The following is a 16,455-nucleotide window of genomic DNA, read 5'->3' as shown; positions in this document are numbered from 1 at the left end:
TTTGTAAAGGTTTTCTGATGTTAATATATAGGCCTAGGGAAATCAGGCCGTTCCTATATACCAACGTCAAACTGAACATAATATAATCATACTGTTAACCTGATTAAATTTGTAATCTATAAAGAAATTATTCAGAGGTCGAATGTGTTGTTAAGTTATAAGTTCCTATGGGTTGAACTTATTTCGTCTGTCCTTTACCAATTTTTGAAGTGCTTGTCTCTACAGAGCAAGCGCTTATAATATGCCTGACGTTTCTCTGTTTAATAAATATATATTATTGTGTCTGAGGACAAGAGCTAAAATAGATATTTTGCCAGACTTTTTCTCTGGTAAATATAAATTAATGTGTTTTTTGGGGGGTTAATATTAAAAATATATATATTTCCAGACTTCTTCCATTAACAAATGCATATCTGATAAGTCACCATAATGTAGTTCTTTGTGTATAATAATCTTACCCAGATGGTAACTAATACCAATGGAGTTTCTCTCGTTTCCTCATGTGGTCCAAATTGTTATTCTGATCTCGTGAAATACATTGAATAAAAGCTTCCCCTTCCTTAATTCCTCTTCTCCAACGACCTAAAGCCCCCCGCCCCTCTCTCTCTCTCTCTCTCTCTCTCTCTCTCTCTCTCTCTCTCTCTCTCTCTCTCTGTGCTGGGCTTTGAAACTCGTCTGTGACTTTTAAATATCTTGCCTCTGACGATGAGTTGGTTATTTTGTGTTTATATTGTCCTGGATATAATTTTTCGTCACATTTCTCTGAAACTGCTGTTTAGATAACTGCAGGGGATGGTTTACCGTACAGCAGTTTGAGTCGACAGGAGAAGGAAGAAGAGTTAATGATTAAAAAATGGATCTAAAAAGCTTTTGCAGAACAGAACCTCAAGACATCTTATTGAGACGGCAGGTTTTCAAGGATGTCACTTCGTGAACTTAACATAGAAAATGGACGGTGAAGAAAATGGATGAAAATATGTAATGGGTGACTGTAATAATTCTCTCTCTCTCTCTCTCTCTCTCTCTCTCTCTCTCTCTCTCTCTCTCTCTCTCTCTCTCTCTCTCTCTCTCTCTCTCTTTTGATAATAACATTAATTGGTAATTGCTGTAATCCTAAAATAAAGGCTGTGATGATATGAAAAGCATTCACAAATTATTATTATTATTATTATTATTATTATTATTATTATTATTATTATTATTATTATTATATTCCGTGACGCCACAATGAGTCATGATAATGAATATGATTGTGATAGTGACCTCATTATTCATGAGTACAATGCGGAGAGCTTGTTACAACGTCGTGTCTATTTGGTTGTTAGTTTAATATATATATATATATATATATATATATATATATATATATATATATATATATATATATATATATATATATATATAAAATAGTAAGAGAGAGAGAGTTAATAAAACTAACTCCAACTTTTCAACATAATATCACAGTTTCCTAAACCTACACAGACGAACATACCACACACTTAAGAAACAATAAACCAAAAACTAATCAAAAAGACCTTCACTTTATTGAAACCCTTCATGAATAGCCGTGAAGGCAGCCTTCACTTATATGGGTAGCCCTGTTCCAAAAGACCTTGGGTTACGTCAGCAGGGTGGGGTGGGGGGTGACCTTATTGGGATGTGACCTGGTTTTCTCATGAAGGGTTTTGTGTTTTCTGTGTAGTATAATATTTTAATTTTATTTTATATCGTTGAAGTTGTATTTATATGTATGTGTGTATGTTTGTAGTCTGTATGTATATATGTATATGTGTGAATATATATGTGTAAAAAGACAATAGTTGAATGAAACCGCCCATTTTTTGTCATTTAATGTCATTCCATTTATTTTTCCGTCTTGTTTAATAAATAACGTAAGATAAAATAGATATTTTAATAAATAACAAATGCTTTACGATATTCTTACCTTCCTAGCCATTTGATATGATTAAACCTATAAAATCAAACTCAATACATTTATATTTGTAATCTGCAAAACGCATACGAAGAATATTAAGAATCTGAATAAAGAATATTTGTCCTTAAATCCAAAGAAAAAGGAAGTGTCTCGACCTCTCGGCTACAAGGCGAGGTCGCTACTGACGGAAGAGCCGTTCAGTGATGGGAGAATTTGTCACGTGTTGTCAACTCTGCATAGCTGGACGTTACGTTTTAACTGCCTTGAAAACTGCTACGTAGATTGCACGTGATCTGAGACGCATTTTCATCCCCAGAAGTGGTTGGAGACGCATTTCCATCAGCCAGGAAGTGGTGAACACCTGTCCAGCTCACCAGAAAAACATCTGTACGAACAACACAAAGAGAGATGAGGCTAAAGCCCCTATTACACGTATCCGGTTTCCCACGGCGCCGTCGGTCGCGACGCTAGCATATGTTCAAACCGGAGCGTGCGATAGCAAATCGGCCGTATGAACGCTCACCCACGGCCGGCCGGATGAACTTTCGCCAGTACTAAAGTTGGCCGTAAGGCCGTCGTACGTCAGGACTGAGGACGTAGCGTGTAATTGCTCACCGTATGGTATGACATCAGTCTGTGGCTGCACCTGACAGTGGAATCTCGCCACCATGGCAAGCTCTTGCGCCAGTGATTTCTTGAGTGACTTCATAGAAATTTATCGAAATGAGCCATGTTTGTGGTTCACTAAATCTAAGGATTATTCAAACAGAGAAGTGAGAAATGCAGCATATGGTAAATTAGTAAATAAACTTCAAGAAATTGATCCTAGTGCTAATAAAGATACTGTCGTTAAGAAAATAAACAACTTGAGGAGCTCATACAATAAAGAGCTTAAAAAAGTGCAAGCATCTAAAAGTTCGGGGAGCGGTTCAGACTCCATTTACACGCCAAAACTCTCATATTTTCATCTGATGCATTTCATCAAAGACCAAAATGTGGAATGTGAACCATCTGTTTCAAACATGAGCCTTAATACACAGGAAATCAATGAAGAGGTATGTATATATAATCATGTCATATTTTATTTACAAACAAAAGATAGCTTACAAATATTCGGTTGAATAATTCACACTATTTCTTTATTTAAATATTTGGATAACTCATTACCATTCATTAGAAGAGCAAACTAAGAATATTATACATTGTCCTGCCATGCAACTTTTCCTTCGTTATTGAAGTAATTCATGAATGTATATCGTACTTTCTTAGCAGCATTGGAGGTATTTCTCATAGTCCCTCTTTGCAAGCCTGCTAGTGATTGCTCTACTTGACTCATATTATCTTCAGCTTGTTCATCAGACTCATCTGGGATAGAATACCTGACACATTTTGCACGTCAAAAATTATGAAGTGCACAACAAGCCAATACTACATTTTTAGTATTTCTTGGCAATAAATTTATAGCAGTTTGAAAGATACGAAAGCGCGAAACCAAAATTCCAAACACGTTTTCGATAATTCTGCGAGCCCTGCTCAGGCGATAATTAAAGATCCTTCTCTCATATGATAAGTCCTTTTGACTAAAGGGTCTTAAAAAGTCAGTTCTCATAGCAAAAGCTTCATCGCCTATAAACACATAAGCTAATACTTTTTCAGAACCTTCAATTTTATTTTCTTGCGGAAGATTTAGATGTCCTTTGCACAGTTTGTCATAAAAAGTGGTCCTGTTTATTACCCCTCCGTCTGAAATTCGTCCATTGATGCCGAAATCACAAAGAATAAATTCATACTTTGCATTGGCAATGCCCATTAGTACCATACTATGGAAACCCTTGTAATTGTAGTAGAATGATCCTGATTCTGGAGGTGGCACAATCTTGACATGTTTGCCATCCACAGCCCCGACACAGTGTGGAAAATTCCAGACTCTCTCAAACTCCTTTGCGATTTCTTCCCACTCATGCTGTGTTGATGGAAACTGAAAAAAATAGTAATAGAGAATTATTTAACATATAAGGTTTATAGACTATGGTAGAATGAACTGGAAGTTATTTAAATAAATACCTATTTTACTTATAGAATTTTAGAACTACTATTTCTTTCTTTCAAAACAGATTTTCCATCTTTATGTTACTAATTATTTTGTTTTTTTTTTCAGCAATCTCAAGAAGACGATCTTACTGAAGACAGGGAGGATGATTCATCGCTACTGCCTTCAGGGCATACTACATCAGTCCTACCGGCACCACCAAAAAGGCGCAGATCGGTACAAGGCAAAGCTGATCACGTTTTGGACCTTGTAGCAAAAAGGATGGAAGCACCTCCAAATTCGGAATATGATGTGTTTGGTATGTATGTGGCTAAAATGTTACAAAGCTTGCATTTAGCAAACCCGGGGATGTATCCGGTTGTTAAAAAGCTAATGAATGACGCTATCTTCGAGGGTGAAATGGGCACATTGACGCCCTATTCACGAATTGCCCAAAACCAAGCTCCATCTCTATCTAGCACTCCTGTACCTACTCCAAGCCCAAGTTATTACCAAGCTCCATCTCTATCTAGCACTCCTGTACCTACTCAAAGCCCAAGTCATTAGCAAGCTCCATCTCTATCTAGCACTCCTGTACCTACTCCAAGCCCAAGTCATTACCAAGCTCCATCTCTATCTAGCACTCCAAGTGCGGATTACAATCATGAGACATATGATATTCTCCAAATGTAATGTAGGTACACATGTACATTTATGAACCTTGGATACTCTGGAATAAAGTTTGAAACTTCTTTATTTTTTTCAATTAACCTGGTATGAATGTTTCATACTAAAACGAGAAATTATAGTTATTTGTGCAAAAAAAACTTACCTTCAGATATTTTGGGCCTAAACATTTATAGATTGCTGCACATGTTTCTGGGATTATTGCACTGAGAGAAGGCTGCGATATAATTGTTGTAAACTTTAGATCGCTATATGTTCTTCCTGTAGCAAGAAATCTCAAAGTGGCTGAAAGACGCTCATGTGGACTAATTGCTTCTCTCATGCAAGTGTCCTTTTTTTTTCTATTAAAGGTGATACCTGACTTAAGAGTTCCAAATATGTGTCATGATCCATTCGCATGTAGTTAAACCAGTCATCTTTTTCTATTGCTAGTTCCTTCATTAAGTTAACATGAGAGTATTTTTGTCGTTTAAGCAGCCATTGCTTGGACCAAATCTTCCTTTTTTCTTGTTTTCACCTTCAAACAGCACGCTAGAGCAATAGCAACGAGATTGTCGTCGAGAAAGACATGTCACTCCTCCACCACAAACAGTGCCACACTGACCCACTTGCCAGGTGGCTGTTCAAATACGTGTAATAACTCGCCGTAGGCCAGAACTTTCATACGGCGCCGTAGGGGTTGGCCGTAGGAAACCGGATACGTGTAATAGAGGCATGTGGGGCCAACCTCTGCTGTACCGGTTAGTTGACCTGAGTGGGTGGTAGTGAACCTTAAGCCATTACCTGGTAAGCAGTTAGTATAATCTCTGTAGGGATTGGTTTAGTCAGAAAAAGCTTTCCTTGTCAGTTCTTAATAAGATTTTGAAGGAGAGAGAGAGAGAGAGAAGATTACACATTATAAAAGGTACAAATTCAAGGTTAAAACATTACTTTTGAGGTCAGATACTTAATGGATATATATATATATATATATATATATATATATATATATATATATATATATATATATATATATATATACATACGATATATACATATTGTGTATGTATTTATATACACATATATATATATATATATATATATATATATATATATATATATATATATATATACATACACGTGTGTATACATATTGTGTAGGTGTATTTACATACACATATCTATACATATATTCAAAGAGTTACGAGAGAGCCCATGATTAAAGCATTAACTTGGATATAAGTAAATTGTATGTCAATTTTATTATTTTATAATTAATTCAATTAAAATTTTATATTTCTCAAGAAATATATATACGTATATATATATATATATATATATATATATATATATATATATATATATATATATATATTGTAACCTATATATATTACTACTTACTAAACAGGAAGACTTGGCAATGCCACTCAAAAAAAAAGTTGCCACATCAACCATACAATCACTTTATTCCAAGGAAAATGATGGTTCGGTTAAGGAAATTTGGCAACAGGCTGATTGTCCTTCAAAGCTCGACCCTTTGTAGCCTGACTTTAAAGGTGTTAACACAGAACACCTGTCGATGAGGGTGTAACAGGTGTGTAGAGTGTACATGACACCTGTTCAAACCGCGTAGCACGTGTTTTCTGGAAATTTGTTTTATGTGTTTGTTGGCTAGGTAGTTTTATCCTATAATGTTTAAGCCCCACTTCCATCGTGCTGTCCAACCTCTCTAACTATTACTTATTAGTGTATGGAACGTCCATAATTGTCCTATGGTGCCATTTGTAAGTCTTTCGTTGCCAACATCAAATCGACAAACTCTTTTACTTATAGTTCATCATACCATGATTGAGTTCCATATAGTTGTTTTTTAATAATAATAATAATAATAATAATAATAATAATAATAATAATAATAAGTGTTGTTGGACCTTTTCCAAAATTTATTATTATTATTATTATTATTATTGTTATTATTATTATTATTATTCTATTGTCTGCATTACAGACATTCAGTGCTTCTTCGTAGACATATTACCATGTTTATGTATTTTATTTCTTTAAAAAGCGCAAAAATAAGGGAAAGTTTTGGTTAAAATGAAAAGAAAAGACAATTAGCGGATGAATACACAACTCACGGCCTGGTGGGGTTTGTTGGGGGGCGGGGGTGGGGGAGATTGGCAGTTGTTCGCCATCCCACGTGGCTTTGTTTACATAAAACTCTGATGACGTCATCGGTTCATGGTATTGTCGACTTTCTCTTTGCATTTGTGAGATTCCCGTCAAATTTCTTGAAAGTATATTAGTATTTATTAGTAATTCTTTTTGATGACATGGGAATATTTTAGTTTTATTGTTAGTTAATGTTGCATAGTACTAATAACCTTTAAAAAATGTACTTTCAAACGAAGATTGTGTTGAAAATTAATATACAGATTGTTTAATGGAATTAAATATACTTACAATAGTTATCTAAGTGGATTTTTTAAGGAAAATAAAATATCAGTTAAATGAGATATTATATTTTAAAAATAATAGGTTCATTCACACAAAAAATATATAAAAAAAATAGTCTTATATCATACAGTAAGCCAAAGGTCTTGGCATGATCTCATTAATAATAATTTGTAGTTTTCTTTCTTCTTAGCTACAGCAGGTGGCTTGCTAACTTCACCACAGAGAACTCTTGAATTTAGTTAAGATTTTCCTGGGTTTAGTTGAGAATTGCGGAGTTTTTCCAGAAAATTTGTGTATCAAAAGCACCATTATACAAAATCCATCCAGAACTCCAGTGTTTTTGTGACTCAGGAGTTTACAGCCTCAATCTTTGGCGCTGGTCCTATTTCCAGAGTTCTGTCCTCATCTGTACTGGGGACCTGTAAGAGTAGACCAATATATATATTTCACAGACCAGCAAATATTCATAGACCAATACTTATATATTTCATAGACCAATAAATATTTTTTATAGACAATACTTATATGTTTCATAGACCAATAAATATTTTTCATAGACCAATAAATATTTTTCGTAGACCAGTACTTATATGTTTCATAGACCAATAAATATTTTTCATAGACCAACACATATTTTTCATAGACCACTAAATATATATTTCGTAGGTCAATACATGTATATTTCATAGAACAACAAATATATACTGTATTTCATAGATCAAACCTTACATATTTCATAGATTAATGCACACATATTTCATGCATAGACTAACAAATTATACAGCAATGTACAACAGTGTTGTGCATATCAGAGTTTTATATATATTAAAAAAATCTATGTATGAATTAGAACTTTAAAGGCATCGACAGAACTGTACTTTTTGTAAAACCTTTTCAGCCCATTGTTGTAAATGATTTACAAGCGATATGTATTCGTGTACACCTTATTCCCATTTTTCATCAGTTAATACAATTTAATCTTATTCTAAAAAGTACAATAATTTCGTCACGTCCAGATGATAAATTTCCATGGATCAATTATTTAGTTCCTTGCATCGACGAACATGCTATAATTATTCTTATAATTAATCCACAAGGCCAGAATTGATCATATATAATAATTCTTCTTTGTTTATATATAATAATTTTACATTGTATTCATGAAAATAGATGTACAATTAATTACTTTTATTTTCAAATCGATCTAAAGTTAAATATTTAGAAACTTGTAATAAAAGACACTCTTGTTACAATATACATATTTAAGCATTTCTCGTATCACACAAAATAAAAGTACAAAATGTTAATAAAACCGAAGTAACAAAAGTATTAAAGCAAAATACACAACACTCATGTGTATTTAACTTTGAAATCAACCCGTGTGTGGTATATTTTGCCCGCCATCTTGACCAATGTTAACATCTGCGTCTTCTTCTTCTTCTTCTTGTGAAGTCAAGTGTGGAGCGCAGAGCCTCGCCTCAACATAGGCCGAGTCATTGTCACAAACATTCGCCATTTATCTTCTCTCTCGATTCGCGAATCTCCTGGCGGGAATCTAGTTATATATAATAGACCAAGAGCAACGGCCTAGCTGAAAGAAGTTCACTGAAATTGACTGAGCGAAGCCAGGTCTTAGACTGACCTCTGAATCAGTTGGTTAGGATTATAGGCCTACTTGCGAGACAGTGCGGGAATCTCAGCCAATTTTATCGTATGAATCATGTCATAATGAACACTCAAAATGCGCAGTTTGCATTCTTAACCCACTGATTAGTACCATTCTGACGCTAAATAAAGAATAATGTAGACTTGATAAATAAATAAATCAATCAAATAAGCAATCAATGCTTTTTGGCGCTATATTCTTTCTGTGAGTCCAAGCACCGTTTTCTATGGTTCATTAACTGAACAACCTACATTTTCCACCCATATTCACCCCCCTAAATCCTACCCCCAACCCCCGCCATTCCCCAGGTAACGCTAATTTAGTGACCTGGTGGCCTTGGTAAGGAGAGAGGACAGAGGTCAGTCTAGGACCTGGCTTCGCTCAGTCAACTCCAGTGACCTCTTCCAGTTGCAATAGGCCGTTGATTTTGTACCCTTATCATCAACCATCATGTCTGCGCCAAAGCGCTTCCGCGCTGATGACAATTCCGCATCGTATATCGAAAGATTCCCGTCGGGAGATTCGCGAATCAAGAGAGAAGATGCGGAAGTGGCGAATGTCGGAGCTGGCGCAAACGTTGTCCAAGATGGCGGGAGAGACACGTGGCTGGAGAAGATCTCGAGAGAAAACAACGAAAATGACGTTCCCGCGAGGCTGGACGGAAGGGCGCACACCCTCGACGCCATTCCGAACAATCGCGCCCGCGACTGCGCAGTGTGTAGCGATCGTCATGGGCCTGGTGGGCGTAAGATGACTAATTATTGCTGCGCAACTTGTCCGGGGAACCCTGGTCTGCATCCCCATAATTGCTTCAATATATACCACTCGAGAACTGATTACAAAGTTAAATACCCATGAGTTGTCGTGTATTTTGCTTTAATACTTTCATTACTTCGGTTTTATCAACTTTTGTAACTTATTTTTGTGTAACACGAGAAATGCTCAAATATATATTGTGACAAAAGTGTCTTTTTCATTATGAACTTCTAAACCTACTGAATATTTCAGAGCCTTGCTTAGAAAACAACACAAATTTCTTTAAAACAAAAGCAATTGGTCGTATATTTATTTTTATGTGTAACAGATTCATTTTGACATTATGGATTTATAAGAATGATTACAGAATGCTCATTGATGCAAGGAACTGAATATATGATATTGATTCATGGAAATTTTTAACACCAGATCTGGTGAAATTATTGTACTTTTTCGAATAAGATAAACTCCTGTGATATGACACGTAACAAAAAATTACGTGCACTGGTGAAAAATGGGAATAAGGAATACATAAATATAGATTGCTTGTAAATCACTGAAAGCAATGACGTGAAACACTAAAATCATTCGCTTTAAATGAAACTTGAGAGGCAGAAAGAATCTATTATCACTGTGAGAAAAAATGTTTTACATAAAAATACAATTTTTGTAAACTACGCTTTCTCTGAAATTGTAAGTTTTAAGCGTAGTCTTGTAACAGAGGAACCAAAAGCACGCACCATGACAAAAAGAAAGAAAAGAAAATATCGTTAGACCTACTTTCTAACTGAACGTGTGGGTCAAAACTCAAGGACACTCATAGACTCAGATGATCCCCCTAAGGTATGCGCCTACGTTGCCACTTTTCCGTGAAGTATAAACTATATATCGTGTTATCGTAAGCTTTGACGCTTTTCTAAATTATAATATACAACTCAGATATACAAAATCGAGTCAGTTACATTCATAAATTGCATCGCTTAAGTTTGAAGTAATTTTGTACACTCACTAAACAGAGGCTTTCAGCAACCTCTGAAGCTAGGCCTATAGGTTAAGACAGGCTTGTACTGCCCTAGGGCAGGCATTAAAGTCCTGAGTCATTCAGTTTTGACCTTTTTGTACATACGTGTATTCATACACATTATATGTGTGTGTGTTGTGTAAATATAAAGCTTTTGATAACAGATTGACTTAGGATAGTGTACAAAACCTTTGTCATTGAAGCAGGTTTGAGAATTGTTACTCCAAGGTTGGACAAATGAAGCACACTGTTTATTTCCTCTCTCTCTCTCTCTCTCTCTCTCTCTCTCTCTCTCTCTCTCTCTCTCTCTCTCTCTCTCTCTCTATGACATCTGTTATCCCACTTGGCATATGTGCAGATTCGTATATATACTTACATAAAACCTGCTCAAACATACATGTGTGTTTTTGTATGTACGTGAGAATGTATGTATTCATAATAAGTACATCAATATATATATGTGTGTTTGTAGTAAAATATTAATACTTATTCTTTCCACATAGCAAAATGAAAGGATTAAACATTAACTGAAAACTATCAAGAGTTGCCAAATATTAAATAAAAAAACTCTCTATTTTTCTGATTGGTTAACAAACAGCCTAATGTAATTTACAACTGAGTAAGAGTTATTAGTAAACAATCTGGTCTATTCGTCAAATAGTTTATGCAGTTTTAATGAAAATGCATTTCGAAATAAGATAGATTTATGATTGATAGACCACATTTAATACATTAGCGAGAAAAAATGATAACGGTGTGTTTGAGAGAGAGAGAGAGAGAGAGAGAGAGAGAGAGAGAGAGAGAGAAAATCAGCTTTTGCCATTTCTAGAAATTTCTGAGAGAGAGAGAGAGAGAGAGAAAGAATCAACTTCTGTCATTAATTTTTGTAGAAATTGAGAGAGAGAGAGAGAGAGAGAGAGAGAAATCAGCTTCTGTCGTTTGTAGAAATTTCGAGAGAGAGAGAGAGAGAGAGAAATCAGCTGCCATTTCTAGAAATTTCGAGAGAGAGAGATAGAGAGAATCAGCTTCTGTCATTAATTTTTGTAGAAATTGAGAGAGAGAGAGAGAGAAAATAAATCAGCTTCTGCCATTTCCAGAAATTTAGAGAGAGAGAGAGAGAGAGAGAGATCAGCTTCTGTCATTTGTAGAAATTGAGAGAGAGAGAGAGAGAGAGAATGAATCAGCTGCCATTTCTAGAAATTGAGAGAGAGAGAGAGAGAAAAAATCAGCTTCTGTCATTTGTAGAAATTTCGAGAGAGAGAGAATCAGCTTCTGCCATTTCTAGAAATTTCGAGAGAGAGACAGAGAGAAATCAGCTGTCATTTGTAGAAATTTCTCGAGAGAGAGAGAGAGAAAGAGAAAACTCGGTCACACCCTGTTGCAACAGATCAATGCAAGCAGACTGCGCATCTTCACCGCGCGCAATCCCAAACCTTCAATCAATTCCAACCAAAAATAACAAAGGTGAATCATTGTTATAAACAAAGCTTCAGTTTTCTTCCATTTGCTCACAGCTGATGACGTAAACATGACGTGACGTCATCATGCCTCAGTAGCCAACTAGTGAAATTCTACATTTCCACCTCGGCTTTGGGGTGTGGACCCATTGACCTATATTTCGTCACATTTTCACCCCAAAAAGTCGACGTACCGAGACGGTTAATGACATGCAAGAGCTTGTCAGAGGTTGTTCTAAAATTGATTCGAATTGCGCCAAAAAAATCATATAGAATTAGTCAATTAGGTCGATTTTTATTACTAGGTCTAATAGTCCTTTATTGTAAGTGTCCCGTAATTATGTATTTAATATTGCAGTTTTTATATACAGATATTAGTGCTCCTTTTATTATTATTCATATGAAATAACTTTTATTAGACCAATTTTTATCAGTAGGTCCAGTTGGCCTGCCTTGTGACCTTTTTTTTTTGCAAGCCGATAAAATTAATCCCATAATTATCCATTTCATAGATTATTATACAGCCATCATCGGTGCTTCTCTTATTATATATATATATATAATAAGTTTTATTAAACCATTTTTTATTTGTAGGTCTAATTTCTCCTGCCATCCTCATTGTCTCGATGCGAGTCGACAAAAATGGCCTCGTAATCACTAATTCTAGTTTCTCTACGCACCCATCGTTAATGCATCATCACTATTATTAACAGCGTCAAAAAAAAAAGAAGATAAAAACACGTCCTTAGGAATTCTCCGCCGGAGGCCATCTTTGGCCATGAAAACTTTAAGACGTAAAAGAAAAAATAAAGGTTTCTCGTCCTTGTAGGTGGCCGAGTCACGTGGCCTTTTAGTATTGATTCTCATGCGGCCGCTGGAACTCGTCGCCACAAACCATTTCCTGTTGAGGTTTGCAAGTCTCTGTTGAACTGAATTGAAGACTTTTTATTATATATATAATTGTGACTAAGCGTTCCTTGCTAGTTTTTACTTCATTACTTAGAGTTCCTTACTCATTCCTACTTGATTATCTAAATTAAAGGTAGTTTTTTACACATTACTGAGCGTTTCGTACTCATCTTTACGAAATTGTCTATATTAAAAACATTCTTATATATATTACTTATCATTGTTTACTCGTATTTGCTTAATTATCTGATTTAAAGATAGTTTTTTTATATATTACTGAATATTTTTAGCCAATTAGTCTAGGCCTAACTGAAATTTTGCTCATTTTCACTGACTATTTGAAGCTAAAGATAAATTAATCTTTTCTGAATTATCTACATTAAATAATTTTTTATTGAATATTTCAAGTTAATGAAGACAAGTATTTGCTTAATAGTTCAGGTTCAAGATAGACCGATATTTACTGAATATTTTAAGTTGAAGGTAGACAAGTAATTGCTTAATATTTCAAGTTCAAGATGGACAGATATTTACTGAATATTGCAAGCGGAGGAAGACTGTCGGCATACTTGGTGGTTAAGATATATAATACTTTAGTACTAAATATGTCAAGTTAAAGGTAAATGTAGATAAATATGTAACAATTAATATGTAGAATTGTACGTAACTAGTCTTATTAATAGTAGTAGTATTATAATATTAGGGTAGCAGTAATTTTAAGTAAATAAGTCACTCAGAGAGAGAGAGAGAGAGAGAGAGAGAGAGAGAGAGAGAGAGAGAGAGAGAGAGAGAGAGTTCCCCGACACACGTGTTCCCAGGAAGAGACTTGGACCGGTTTCTTGAGCCAGTGCGCTGTTGCCACATGTCAAATACAGCTCTACTTCGTAAATCCTGTATTTTGTAAATAATGTATTTTCCCATGACTACAGTTCAACCTTTTCAAGCGCAGGGTTTTCTTTCTAATGTAGATAATTAGTAAATGTATATTTCCTGGCAATTAGTGCAGTGATCTATAAAATAGGCTGAGAAATAGGTTCTCAATATTCCTGCGCAGTTATATAAAAAGTAAAAAAAAAAACTGGTAGCTTAAGCTGATAAGAAAACTATGCCACATTGTATATGTTAATGATTTTTCATTTAGTCGAAATTACTGAAGATAATGAAAAAATAAGAGAAGTCAATTTCCTGGACACTGCATACGATATAAGAATACCTATTTCTTGATTTATCTGTTAATAAAATCAATATCTGGTGGCTAATGATACGTTTGACAACAGCGCATTGACCAAAACTCAGCCATCTCTCTTTTCGGTGTTTGCATAAATTTCCCGTTTTTAAAAAAATCTGCAAAATAACAAATAAATAATCATTATTAAAAACATTATGTTTAAGGAAAATGTATCACCTAAAGTATTATTAATTTAGTTTAATTTCTCAGGCGCCAGTCGCTTTGTAGAGTTGCCATGTAATGTTTTTTAATGGATTAGAATTGCCCTAAAAAAATCTAATAGAAATCGTATTTAATGTGATGAATGTTAAACGATGCATTTAAATGGTTTTTTATAGTAAACATATTACGTTTGGGACCCCTAAATAATATTTTTGGGACTTGAAAAAGATCGAATCGCTTTCAAAATTAGTGTGTGAGTGTTGCCATACTTCTTTCAGAATATTAAACTCATTATCCATAATGTTTCACCATTTTTTTTAGCTTGGGTTATTCAGTAACCTAAAATAATATTGTAAAGTACTTCATTAATTTACTTAAAATGTTACTGAATAATTAAGCGATACATACACCCATTCCTTGCAAATTTGAATGTGTACCCGACATGGAAACAAAATATTAAAATAATAATAAAAAATGGCTTTTAATTGATAATTGGGAAAAGACCATGTGATTTAATTAAGTTTAAATTGAAATAATATTTGTGAAAAAAAAGTGTTTAAGTAGTTTGAAATAAATTCAATTTTAATGAAAAGTTCAACGTAATTTTTAAGAGAAGAAAATTTTAAATATCTGGTAATTATTGTCCAAAAAAGTAAACATGAGATTTATGGGGCTTTAAATTAACTTTGAAGTAATACTAAAATTATTTTCATAGCGTAATTGATAATGGTGTTATTAACGATTAAAAGTAAATAACTTACGTTTTTCCAATGGCCTTGTTTGTTTTATCCATATTTTGGTCTAAATCCTTTAGGAGTTTTGACAGGGTTTCAGAATAAGGCAGACCAAGTGCAGAATGGAGGTTAGATTCCTCATACCCAGCATTGTATATTGAAACCGCTACCGCGGACGCAAAGTCTAGACGCATCTTAGAAGGCTTCAGATGTCTGGGACATCGTAACCAAATTCGAGAATGGACGCTTTGGTTCCTTCTTCTTCTTGTTCTTGCCGAATTCTCTGCGCTTTCCCCGTCTCCAGCGGAAGTCACGTACCTCATTTTCCACTCCGAACCCCTCTTCCGTAACCGGTGGGCGCCGTAAGCCTCCATCCCGCCGGAGTCGCCGAAGTAATTGGCGTGACACGAGGAGAAATGGCGCAGTTTCCACCTTGCGAATTCTAATGGCGTGATCTTCCTCTCGCCCAAGGCAGTCTCCTTATCATCACACTTCCCACACTTCTTGCTCAGCGTGATGTAGTCTAATATGAGGCTAGTGTGCGTGTCAGTGACACTGCCAAAGAAATAATTAGACCTTCGTCTTCTGGAGAACCACGACCCATCGTAGGTCACGTCTACGTCGAGGTGACCCTCGTCGTCAGGGACCCTGCCGAGGGTCTTCTCGTAAAATTCGAAAAGTGTCTTTCTCTGGGCTTCCAAGAGGTCTTTGGCGCGAGCGACTGCGGTTTTCGTTATTTTCCTGACATATTTCCAATATGCTTTCTTCGAAAGCATTGGCAAACCTGAATACGCACAGTACGATGCTGTAGCATTGTAGCTATGGCCGTACATCATCATTAAATACACGGCACTCATTGTATTTATTCGAAACTTCTTACGTTTGACACACACGTTGTCCTCGGCATTGTTGAATATCACACGTTTACACTCTTTACAGATAAACTTCACACTTACGTCGAGCTGAGACGTTACAAACTTACAATAAACATTCTGTCCTTTGCATTCAACATTACTACAGAACATGTTTTTAGCAAGTTCGTCCAACCTCTCTCTTTTCATGATCAAAACTCTCCTGTCTACGGTTGGTTTCGTTTCACAAGTTTTCGTCAGTTTTCTCCTCTTTTCGGCCTCTGAAGTAATTAAACCGACACCACTCGTGGACGGCTGCTGGGTCGTTGGAAGGGGTAGGCCTAGAAATGAATTTCCATATGCCTTCAGTAATCTCCTTTCCATACGTACTTCTTTAAGCCTTTTCTCGGCTTTTCGCAGCTTGCTGGGTTTGGACGTCATTGTACAATAATGTAATAATGTCTGTTATTAATAAAAAGTTCACGTCATAGGACTACAAGCAAGAAAGATTTACACGTGTCTGCTTCAGGGACAAAAGTACCGCACAGGTGTTCTACGGCAGCTGTCCCAGTAGAATGAATAA

The 16,455-nt window shown here is 35.4% G+C and overlaps 1 protein-coding gene and 2 long non-coding RNA genes across 5 annotated transcripts in view; 1 reads left to right on the top strand and 2 right to left on the bottom strand.

Annotated features, from left to right (window-relative positions):
• LOC136856144 (uncharacterized) overlaps window positions 1-4,717 on the top strand; it is a 214,928-nt gene extending 210,211 nt beyond the window's left edge. For 2 of the 3 annotated variants that reach the window (XR_010858255.1, XR_010858254.1), the window contains exon 4: window positions 4,095-4,717. Coding sequence is in view for 1 of the 3 variants with exons in the window: in XM_067133795.1 (XP_066989896.1) it covers window positions 2,605-2,991; window positions 4,095-4,532 (825 nt within the window). In the remaining 2 variants the exon portion in view is untranslated. Of the gene's footprint in view, window positions 1-2,292; window positions 2,992-4,094 lie in introns of those variants that run through there. The other variant, XM_067133795.1, reaches the window with a different exon arrangement.
• Window positions 3,001-5,151, bottom strand: LOC136856145 (uncharacterized). Its single transcript, XR_010858256.1, has 2 exons — window positions 4,798-5,151; window positions 3,001-3,914 (listed from the first exon to the last, which is right to left on the bottom strand). It is a non-coding gene; the product is annotated as an uncharacterized lncRNA (long non-coding RNA).
• Window positions 5,152-7,137: 1,986 nt separating this feature from the next.
• Window positions 7,138-15,836, bottom strand: LOC136856141 (uncharacterized). The gene is made up of 2 exons (XR_010858253.1): window positions 15,049-15,836; window positions 7,138-7,507 (listed from the first exon to the last, which is right to left on the bottom strand). It is a non-coding gene; the product is annotated as an uncharacterized lncRNA (long non-coding RNA).
• Between the last annotated feature and the right edge of the window lie 619 nt (window positions 15,837-16,455).

The sequence above is a fragment of the Macrobrachium rosenbergii genome, chromosome 34, assembly GCF_040412425.1.
Source record: "Macrobrachium rosenbergii isolate ZJJX-2024 chromosome 34, ASM4041242v1, whole genome shotgun sequence".
Classification (NCBI taxonomy): Eukaryota; Metazoa; Arthropoda; class Malacostraca; order Decapoda; family Palaemonidae; genus Macrobrachium; species Macrobrachium rosenbergii.
This window is presented reverse-complemented; position numbering and strand designations above follow the sequence as displayed.